At 37.8% G+C, this 10,018-nt stretch overlaps 1 protein-coding gene across 1 annotated transcript; it reads right to left on the bottom strand.

Moving 5' to 3' along the window:
* Window positions 1–1,265: 1,265 nt before the first annotated feature.
* Window positions 1,266–8,082, bottom strand: LOC145491724 (retinoic acid receptor RXR-alpha-B-like). Its single transcript, XM_081470976.1, has 4 exons — window positions 7,807–8,082; window positions 3,864–4,634; window positions 3,013–3,627; window positions 1,266–2,252 (listed from the first exon to the last, which is right to left on the bottom strand). Exons 1-4 carry the CDS (start codon window positions 7,850–7,852, stop codon window positions 2,005–2,007), a joined length of 1,680 nt encoding a protein of 559 aa, XP_081327102.1. The 5' UTR covers window positions 7,853–8,082; the 3' UTR covers window positions 1,266–2,004.
* Between the last annotated feature and the right edge of the window lie 1,936 nt (window positions 8,083–10,018).

Raw genomic sequence — 10,018 nt, 5'->3', positions numbered from 1 at the left:
TCTTGAAATGACTAGGTTCAATATTCAAATAATCAATTCATCAATGTAATCTTGAGGGGTATGCTTCACTTGGTTTGACTGTAAACCATCATAATCCACTAATATTTTGGAAACATTTTTAGTCAGAGGGGCAGCTTGGTTGTGCTAGTGTGGGAATTTAAGAGCTATAAAGATGACCTAAAGTAAGAATTACTGAAGCCTGAAAATATGCATGTGAACTAACTTCTACAGCTGCGTGCAGCGACTGGTTTCATGCACTGAATACATGCATACATAACGTTTTTGTCTCAGCAAAAAGAGTTACAAGTGGATTGAAAAATGACCATTTACATGCCAATGCAGTGTATGCATTGTGGTTCGATATTACCCTTGGTAAAACTGGGTATTTTCATGTACATTATAACATAATACCATACAACAGAACAAAGGAAAACACCAAGATGTACAAAGGGCAAAATTTAACCATGACATATACATGAAAACAAATCAACATAAACTTAAAATATGTTGTAGTGTCTTTTTTCCATCCATGCCCCTTTGTCACTTTTCTTTTGAGTTCTTTTACAGTTTTAAGCCATTGCTGCGAATTTCAGTGATTAACATATAACAATAATGGATTATTCTATAACTGGTTAGTTGATGCTGAAATTGCCTAAAGTAATGCACCCTTCTAGGTGGCACTCTAAGGTGTCACCAGGAGAAATACACAGTGTGGCAGCTTCCTACTTTGAAACTAAGGAGTTACTAAAAGTCTTGCAAAATGTCCCACTCTTAAGAGACTTGTAAACATGTAAGAACTAAAACAGTACCAAATGTGTCAGTGGTTCAAGAAAATATCCATACCCACCCTATGGAAGGTCCTTAGAAAATGAGGTGTAGCGGAATTTAAAATCCAAATTTTAAAAAGAAAGTATGAAACTAGTCCAGAATATTCAGAGCTCTGGGAGGGTTAAACCAAAAACCCTTCTGTGGGAGGAGTGTGGATATTTGCTGGAATATAAACATCATTTTTTTGCTAAATAATTTTGGTCTTGAGACAGAATTTTGGGCAATACTTGATACCTTGTAATTAGCTTCAAAGACTGCTCAGTTGCAAACATAAACTAATATTAACAGTAACATGAATATTTGTAACTTTTAGCTATTGCAAGAAATCAAATTTCTCTTTGACAACCACTCTACAGGTTACCCTTCCTGTATACTGATGAAATTATAAATTTTCACAAAATCCATTTGCTGGAGCTTTCACAGTAAATGCTGGGGGGGAGGGGGGGGGGGTGAAACTCCCATATAAAAAGAATGGGAGGGTGCTCATCAGATATTTGGAAAAGAACCCCTAAGAGGTACCAAGATCCCATTTTGTGGGCGTGGCTTCAAACGTTTTTCAACCCCTAAGAGATAAAATTATTCTAAGTAAACACGTTAACTGACACTGACTTTTTTCAGCTCAATACCCTTAAAGGTACTGCAAAAACGCCTGCTGTGGTACCAATTCTACTTTTTAAATCCCTTAAAGGTACAACAAGCACCCCCATCCATTTTATATGGGAGTTCCCCCCCTCCCGGGAAGTAAATGTTACTTTGTCTTTGTTGTACACTGAGTAACCTAAAAGTTGATGTAACCCAGTTTTAAAAAGAGGCATGCTTTAAGCTTTCTAAAAAAGCTCTGTGTCATATTGGTTTTGAATTCTTGCATCATAGAATGTCATTCATAATTTGTTTCAAAATGATTTAAAAGATAGTAATACCATAGTTATACTCTAAAGAAATCCATAACCTAAGTCCTAGTTGGAAACCAAACTAACTTGAAAAAGAATAGGTATTGCATATAAGAACAGTCATTTGGTGACAATTTACATCTCTATTTCTCATGAGTTAAACCCACAATGCCTCGAATAAGACAGTTCCAACATCTGCATTGACCAAAATGTAACTGAATCCACCGTCTGAATCCACTCTCCACACACATGGCTTAACACCGACACTTGAACACCAATGCCAAAGTTATCTTTTTGTGGAATGGAGGAGTTCTGACAAAGAATCGCTTGCATTAATCTGTCCTGTAAGACTCAACATAAAAAGACGTTCTAAACTTTTGGTGCCAATCGATCTCAGTTCTGGCAACCTTAGAAGAATGTTTCCAAAGCGATTGGGTTCACTGGGGTGAAAATTGTTGTTATATTCCAATAGTGACGCATGGACTTTATCTTGCAGTTTCTCAATGAGCTGCTGGTCATAAAGACCCTTGACATCTAAACAGAGACACAGAGCAAGTAAGTAATAAATACTCAACAACTCACTTGGGGTAACTGGGTCTTTATTGAGTAGTAAAGTGTTGCAACCCCCCCCCCCTCCCCAACCCCCCAATCACAAGGTAATGTGTATTTATGGTTTGCCACCATCACTGTATAATGGCTAGATGTGGCCCAGAAGTTCTGCCTCAGAGTTCAAGATTCACTCACACAAAAATTAAGTACCAGCACATAATTTGGACAAAAATTGTAAACGTATGTTAAGGCCTAGGACTAATAGAAAGAACTAGGGTATGAAATACCATTTTTATAACCTTAAAAAATCTACCGGTAAGCAATCTGTCATCAACCAACTACAAATGTTTAAAAACAACCACCTAGAACAAATCAAGACCAGACAAGAGGCAGCACAATTTAATTGGAACAGTCCAAGAATAAAGCCAGAGCTGAAGTTATGGGTTGAGAGCCTGGAATCTATAGCCAAGGTCCTAAGTCAATAACATCATACTTAAAGAAACAAATAATGAATTGATATATTAACTAATCAATATTAAACAAGGGACAAACATCAGAGAATATAGAGGACTGTAGAGAGAAGAAATAAGAGTACAAAATTCATCACTCAATTAGTAATACACTGCAAGTAAACTGAACATGAACTTGTCAAAAATACCACATTACAGTCGACTAACCAATTGGCTACATGTATGTGCCAAGAGAATATTAAAAAAGAGCTATAACTTAACTTTAATTTTCCTACCTGGGTTTAAGAGTATGATAACCTTTATGCAAACAAATTCTGCATCATCCAAATTCAGTTCTTTAAACTTTGCTGTGAGCTGCATGACACGATGCATAATGTCACCAATTCCTGTGACTTCTGCAGTCGAAAAGTCCAACACTTGCCCTTTACAAAGAAGTACTCCATTGTCTAAATGCAAAGATTGTTTTGTCAGATTGATCAGCATAAGTTCAATCCAAGCACTTCTTGAAAGAACCCGTTTATCACTCTCACTGATGTCATGAAGCAAGGGCAAGCATTTGAACCATTCAAGGTTTCTCTTAATCTGCTCCTCTGCTTGTTGAGTGACATGAGCTAGAGTCTTTTGCCCAGTATCCTCCAACTGGCAGCCCTGGCAAAACGTGGAAAGGTGATCAGCTGGAGGTTCATATCTCAAAAGTTCTTTAATAAATGGAGGAAAAGTTCTTGTTGGGATTTTCACAATTGGGACAGCATCTACATGGTCTGAACTTAAACTGCTTGATGACGAGCTTTTTCTTGGCTGCTTAGCAGCTGGTTCAGATTTGACGCGTGTGTTAAAAGGAAAAGATGTGTTTTTGTGTTTTCCACCAGGTGTCCGATCTTCACGAACAGCTGAAAAATCAGTCAGAGAGAAAACAAAATCACTCTATGGTATAAAGCATATTAAGAACTGTTACTATGAGCCATGATATTCTACTATATGTATGTTACAGATTTTACAGTTACTTATTAATGCATACAAAGTTACCATCAATTATTAAAGTTCATTGTATTCCTAGGAGGTTTTAATTACTGCACAAGAAAGACAGACATTTTTGAAAGCAGGTAGATGAATAGATGACACTAACCTTCTTTCAGCATGCCAGCTTTAATGCACTTTTGCAATCTACAGAACTGGCATCGGTTTCTGTGACGTTTATCAACGGGACAGTCTTGTGTCAAGTTGCGACAAGAATAGACTTTCTTATTTTGAACACTCCTTTTAAAGAATCCTTTGCAGCCTTCACAACTTGTAACACCATAGTGATGGCCTGTGGCTTTATCAGAGCAGATCACGCAAATATCATCATCGGCAGGTGAAGGTTGTTGAGGGGTGCCTGGAGTTGATGGTGTTCTTGGTGTCAAGGGTGACAGCGAAGGTATTGCTACTGAGGGTGTGGCTGGAGAAATGTCAGGATCTGGCTCTCTAACATTCCCTGAATTGTTACTAACAATAGCAGAATCTTGCGCTAAACAAGGACCCATATCAACTTCATCCTTTCTGTTAGCTTTTGGAGATGTGCTACAAGACTTAGCAAATCCATTTTGTGGGTTGGTACCACTGTGCGTTTCCTGGCTCGTTAAAGATGAGTTTCCATTGAACTGTATCAAAGTTGGAGAATATTGGTGCAGAGCGGCATGTTGCGTTGCTGCTAGTTGGTGGGGTGAAAAGAAATGAGGGGTGTAGAAAATGCTGCCTTGGGCCAAATACGGTGAAGCGATGGATACCATTCCTCTTTCCCCTTGAACTAAAGGTGGCTGAACAAGTAGTGGCTGTCCATTTGATGCCACCAAAATGGCACGAGGAAACACTTTAGGCTCTGTAGGGGATGGCAACCCATTGACATGTGAACTAGTACCTAGAAAATAGAAACAGTAACAACATCAGACAAACTAAGTTTGGGGTTTAACCTTCATTCTCTGGCAAAATTCACAACCAGAAAATTTTCCCCTGGTACAGTATTTTTCACACATGGCCAATAATTTGACTTACATAAAAGTAGTATACCTGGGGAGGTAGATGCAATTTTACATCTGAAACTAAGTTTAGGAAAAGCTATGTTTCTACAAAAACTTCTGTCTTCATCAGTTAGAATCTCGGAAAAATTCTAATTCATGACCCTGATTTATGCAATAAAATTTTGATTTTGTGCAAAAAGGGTGTACACGTATTTCGCTTTTGGGGCAATATATGCCATTTTTGCACAAAATCCTTAAATTATTAATAGAAGAACATACTACTAGATAAATAATCATGAATAATGACATCAGCTTACAACAAAGGAATAATAACAAGTAGAAGGAATATTTTCACTTTTTTGTAAGGCTACCTAGAAAGAAAGTCTCAGACACACAGAAAGATGTCTCTATCGATCTTTCCGGCAAAGTCTCAAATTTGCCATGAACTACTACTTATAATCAAAGACTACTAAGATTGTATCAAGTGGATTCCATTTACTTGGTGGCTTTTTGGCATTTGCAAGGCACAAATGTGACTATGGAGGTTTTGCATAGCAGCCACGTTTGCATAGCAGGAACAATAGATTCTTTTTCCTATGGGAAAAAATGATCTTTCTAATGCAAAATGCTTTCATTGTTCCTGCCATGCAACACCTCTACAGTAATCTATTTGTCAATACCAGCAACATATCTAATGTAGAGTATTATAATACATGGTATGGAAGAAAAACAACATTCAATCTGAAGCTTTTCCGATACCTAAAAGACAAGTTGATCGACTCTTACACTCACAAGTTTAAAACAGAAATTCTCCCTAACTGTTTCCAAAGGCATTTGTTTTACAATTTAACTTGCGAATTTCAAGGTAAATCAACAGACAGCTTGCCAATGTTTATTATTTTCATTACGCTCTGTCTCTCTGATATTGTATTAATGCTATAACATGAAATTAGACAATAATTATTGGTCTCTTTTGGAAAACCTGGCAATTTCATCTGTGCCAGCTGTTAACTCAATTAAATTTTGAACATTTTTAGAATAACTACTCCTTCCCCTTGCATAAAACATTGCCAGGTTGCCAATGACAACCAAACCCACTCACAGCACATCAATAACACTTTTAACAACAGACATGTACAAACATCCTGTCCACTGACATGTGCCTCTGATATCAAATTTAATTTTGTACGTAGAAATTACAATTATACATTTTTATTTCCAAAAAAAAGTGTCATCCTTATATTTAAATAGCAAAACTGCGTAGCTGTATTAAAACCAAAACATAAGAAACATCACAAATGCCGCATGAAACAAGTTCCAGCCCTCAATGTTTATAAGTACAATCTCACTGTTGGGAGTACACCACAGGGTGTGTTCATCAGTTGAGTTTTGCATCAATGCATGATTGAACAGATCTAGGCAACTGTCATGCAACACAAAAATCTTAATGGGTAGCTCTGCTCTTTTACACCATAGAATACGTCAAAACTGTGGCTAGTTGATTTTTTTTTTTTACCTCCCAATCTATCTTTTACACACTGATATTCTATAAAATAGTAAAGTAAGGCTGGGGTAGATATCTGAATTGATCTTCTAAACACTCTTCTCCTTAATTGGTAGCCTTTTCAGATTCAAAACAACTTTCCAAGCATTTTCTACTGGATCAAATTCTATAATGGGTCAGGAAATTTCTCACTTTAAAACTACCAGTGCATAGACGTTCAAAACTCAAAATAAAAATACATTTCCCAACAAATACAGACACATTATTATACTGATCTTTTAATAGTGTGGAACACTTCCTTGAACGAGATTCGTTTAGTGCTTAAATATTCATGTTATATGTTTACTTTTAAATTGATTCTATCCATGTTGCCAAAGCCCCTCCCACCTAATTTCAAAATCAATATCAATGATACCTAAAGTTCTTGTTTGATGTAAGTCTACAGTGCTGTTAACATGCAGTAACTAATGTCCATCTCAAGAAGACAGAAGATCGAAGAGACACAAAAATAGAAACTTTCTAAACGTCCCTATTTGGTGAATGTCATGAGTTACGTTCATTTGTCACACCCTTTACAGTTTAAAGGTGAACTGTACAATGTTCACGTAAGTTTTAGCACCAAAATAAGTATTAAAAAATCTAAATCGTACAAAGGTTTAAGAACTACGGAAATATTTTTCACGACAACAAATTTTGGAAATAATAGTTACAAGTAAGCTTGTCAATAATTAAATTACAAAAATAGATCATTTACGTCCTGTAGTCTAGCATTTCCATTGCTTAGGACATCAACTAATTTGAAGGGAAAGATAACTTCTTGCTCTTCTTCGCAACGAGTACCTATCCACTGCATTATTCGCTATCGAGAGCTAAGTTAAAATGTTAAATTCGGCTGTCGGCATGTTTTAGTCGTCTTTTATCTGAATAAACGAGGAAGGAGATTAGGAATATTATAAATAAAGGGCTATTCAATCGATAAACTTCCCTTAACGAAGCTAGTGCCCGGAGGTACGAGGATAAATGTTTATATAGTTCGTTGGTTACCACCAAACCAAAATCATGACAAATTATTAAGCTAAAATCGTCATTTCTCGCAATCTGAAGAAAACACGAGATGTACATGTGGGAACGTGTTGCACAGCACACTTGCAGCACACTTCAACATGTTCTGAACTGCAATGCGATACAGTTTAAGCTTATTTTTCACCGGCGGAAGTAGGTCTCGAACTCAAATGTCTGTAACTAACGCTCTAAGACCAGCGATAGGCCTTTCAGACCGTTTATTAACAAACTAAACGACTTACGAAATGCAAACATATGGCTACGTGGCTAACACGCAAATTGTGACCCATCAAAGAATTATCCTTTTGTCGGAGAACTCGAGATAAAAATCAATACAAGTTTCACAGGCTCCGGCGTTCCAGAGGGAGAAGCTACAGTCTAATTACATCCATGACAAAAGAAAAACAAACAGAATGCGTTTGAACTTCTAAATGAGCTATTCTAACACGTTCTTGTGAGACAAGTGCTATCTACAATCGACCAGAGCGCTTGTTTCTACAACTTACTAATTCTCTCGCGAGTTCCAACGTTCCTTCCTTCCTCGACAGACATTCTTCCTCAATGGCCGCCAATTTACGTGGATAAAATCGGCTTTCTAGTCTCTGAATCTTCCATGAACTGCATGACAAGCGTAGAACACGTCAGCAAAACACAAAATGGCGAAAAAGGTGACACATAAATCTTGGTAATTCAGACCAGACGAGCAAACACTGCCTTATCACTGCACCATCGGTCCTTGACGGGAAAATATCACGAGAACATCCGGGACCTTAAATTGCGCATACTCAATTAGCGGCTTGTGGAGATTCTGCTCCGGCACAAATCGATTATTTTTATGTTTTGAACCGAACTGAATGACTAAAAATAATGAAAGTTTTCGTAGGAGATTAATCAGGATTAAATCCTGGATTTTTCGGAGTCTCTACACGGCCACGAGTAAAGTTTTGATATATATTTTGTACTTCGTCTGATAAAATAATGGTTTGTTATTTCAATGATCTTTTTTTCCCGGCTTTTTTTTTTTGTTCTTGCTGTTGCACATTGCTTCGTGAATGAAAAAAAAGGAACTGGCACGTAGAAACATGATTGCCTTTGTAATGAATGGAAGGTTCTCGCTGATTAAAATGACCTAGACTGAGCTTAGACAGCTTAGTGTGAAGCCTGAAGAAGGGGAGAGGGGCTGGGGGGTTCTCTGTAAATTTTTGGGTGGCGGTGTGCCGCTGCAACACTGAAACTCTTGCCCTATAATAGAGCATGATCAGCTTGATTTTGCAACCCTTTTCTAGACTGGGCACCAAAACCCCCTACCCTATCCCAAACTAGCTCTTTTCCATGCAGAAACCTTATCACCATCATTTTTCAACATGCGTTAACTAAAAGCAATATCTTACAAAGTCACTGCCGAGTTTCAATTTCTATTATGTTCTAGACTAAATTATTCACACACTGGCCCCTTTCCAGGTAAATTACACCCTAATCTAGACCAAAACTGTCTGATTTCTATACCCTATCCCAGACTAAACTGTCTGAGACCATACCCTTCACAGCGGCACATACCCATGCATATAGCTCATATATGGGCTAGAGATTATGATCATGTTCCCTTGATGTGGGAGTACCCCCCGGGACAAGGGGGCAGCAAATGAAGTTCTTTAACAAAACAACAATATGAAATAAGGGAAATGAAGACTAATGATCACGTTTGTTTATGCAGGAAGGTTCAAAAGTTCAGGTATTATCTACATTGTACGAATGCCTGTACTCAGAAAACGCTACTACGGAATCACATGAAGACCCGGTGAATGCCGGTGGGAGTTCTCTTTCTTTTTGCTTAACAGCACTCACGTGTTTCGCTTAATGTAAACAGAGCGGTCTTTAATTGAGTGTCTTAAAACCAAAACTAAAGTTATCACACGGACAATCCAGTGAGCCAATCAAAACTCGAAGCCAATACGTGTAGCTGGTGCGAAGCGCGGGAAAAACGTGCCGCTCGAGTCACGATAAATCCAATACGTTTTGGTTTTTGTTCTGATTTCGATGACAAAGTAGTCCAAAGTATACTAATGCAAAAACAAACCATCGCGAATTAAAAAATTGAAAAAAACTGCTCTAATGACAAACTGGTTAGAGATCTTTTGTGATCTTATATGAAAAATTTAGCTGCCGGACTGCCCTCGGTTAAGAATATTCCTTGACGTTTTTCTTCTCGTATGCCAGGGAGCAAGACTCCAGAAAGCCGGAACGTTTTCTCGTTAAACATGCTTGTAACTTAATAACTGAACAACTGACAACTCGAGAGCATGTTTTGCCAAACAGTTTCCATATGACTCAGGCGTGCACGGCGAGCAGATGAGCAGTATTTTCTTTACTTTGGTCTTTTGCTGTCTAACAATAAAAGCGCATGTTATTGGCCCTTTCCTTTGTTTAGCGATAAAAAGAGAGAAAATTGAGAGGTTTTGAAAAGTCTAAGAAGCTATCTTAAGAAATATATGTAAGCTGAAGATAGTTTGATAGACTACATTCAAGTTTTCCCTTTTCTCTTTTCTGTCATTGTGTTAGCCCGCGGACCCGGATTTGCGAAATTTCGGCCGTCTCTTCAGTCGAGTCGCATACTCTCGGTGGCTTCCGTATCATTAACATCCAGACAACATCCGGAGATTTCCGAAATTTCTGGAAAATGGTGGGTAAGAATTGCCCAAACCGTTGCTCGAAGGGAAA

Source organism: Orbicella franksi, chromosome 1 (assembly GCF_964199315.1).
Source record: "Orbicella franksi chromosome 1, jaOrbFran1.1, whole genome shotgun sequence".
Taxonomy (NCBI): Eukaryota; Metazoa; Cnidaria; class Anthozoa; order Scleractinia; family Merulinidae; genus Orbicella; species Orbicella franksi.
The sequence above is the reverse complement of the archived record's forward strand: the minus strand, read 5'-3'. Positions and strand labels throughout refer to the sequence as shown.

Coding starts and splice junctions, on each gene's coding strand:
- LOC145491724 (XM_081470976.1), bottom strand. CDS start 7,852: ATGTCTGTCGAGGAAGGAAGGAACGTTGGAACTCGCGAGAGAATTA. Junction 3,628..3,863: donor AGCTGGCATGCTGAAAGAAG/GTTAGTGTCATC, acceptor CTGATTTTTCAG/CTGTTCGTGAAGATCGGACA. Junction 2,253..3,012: donor TATCATACTCTTAAACCCAG/GTAGGAAAATTA, acceptor GTCTCTGTTTAG/ATGTCAAGGGTCTTTATGAC.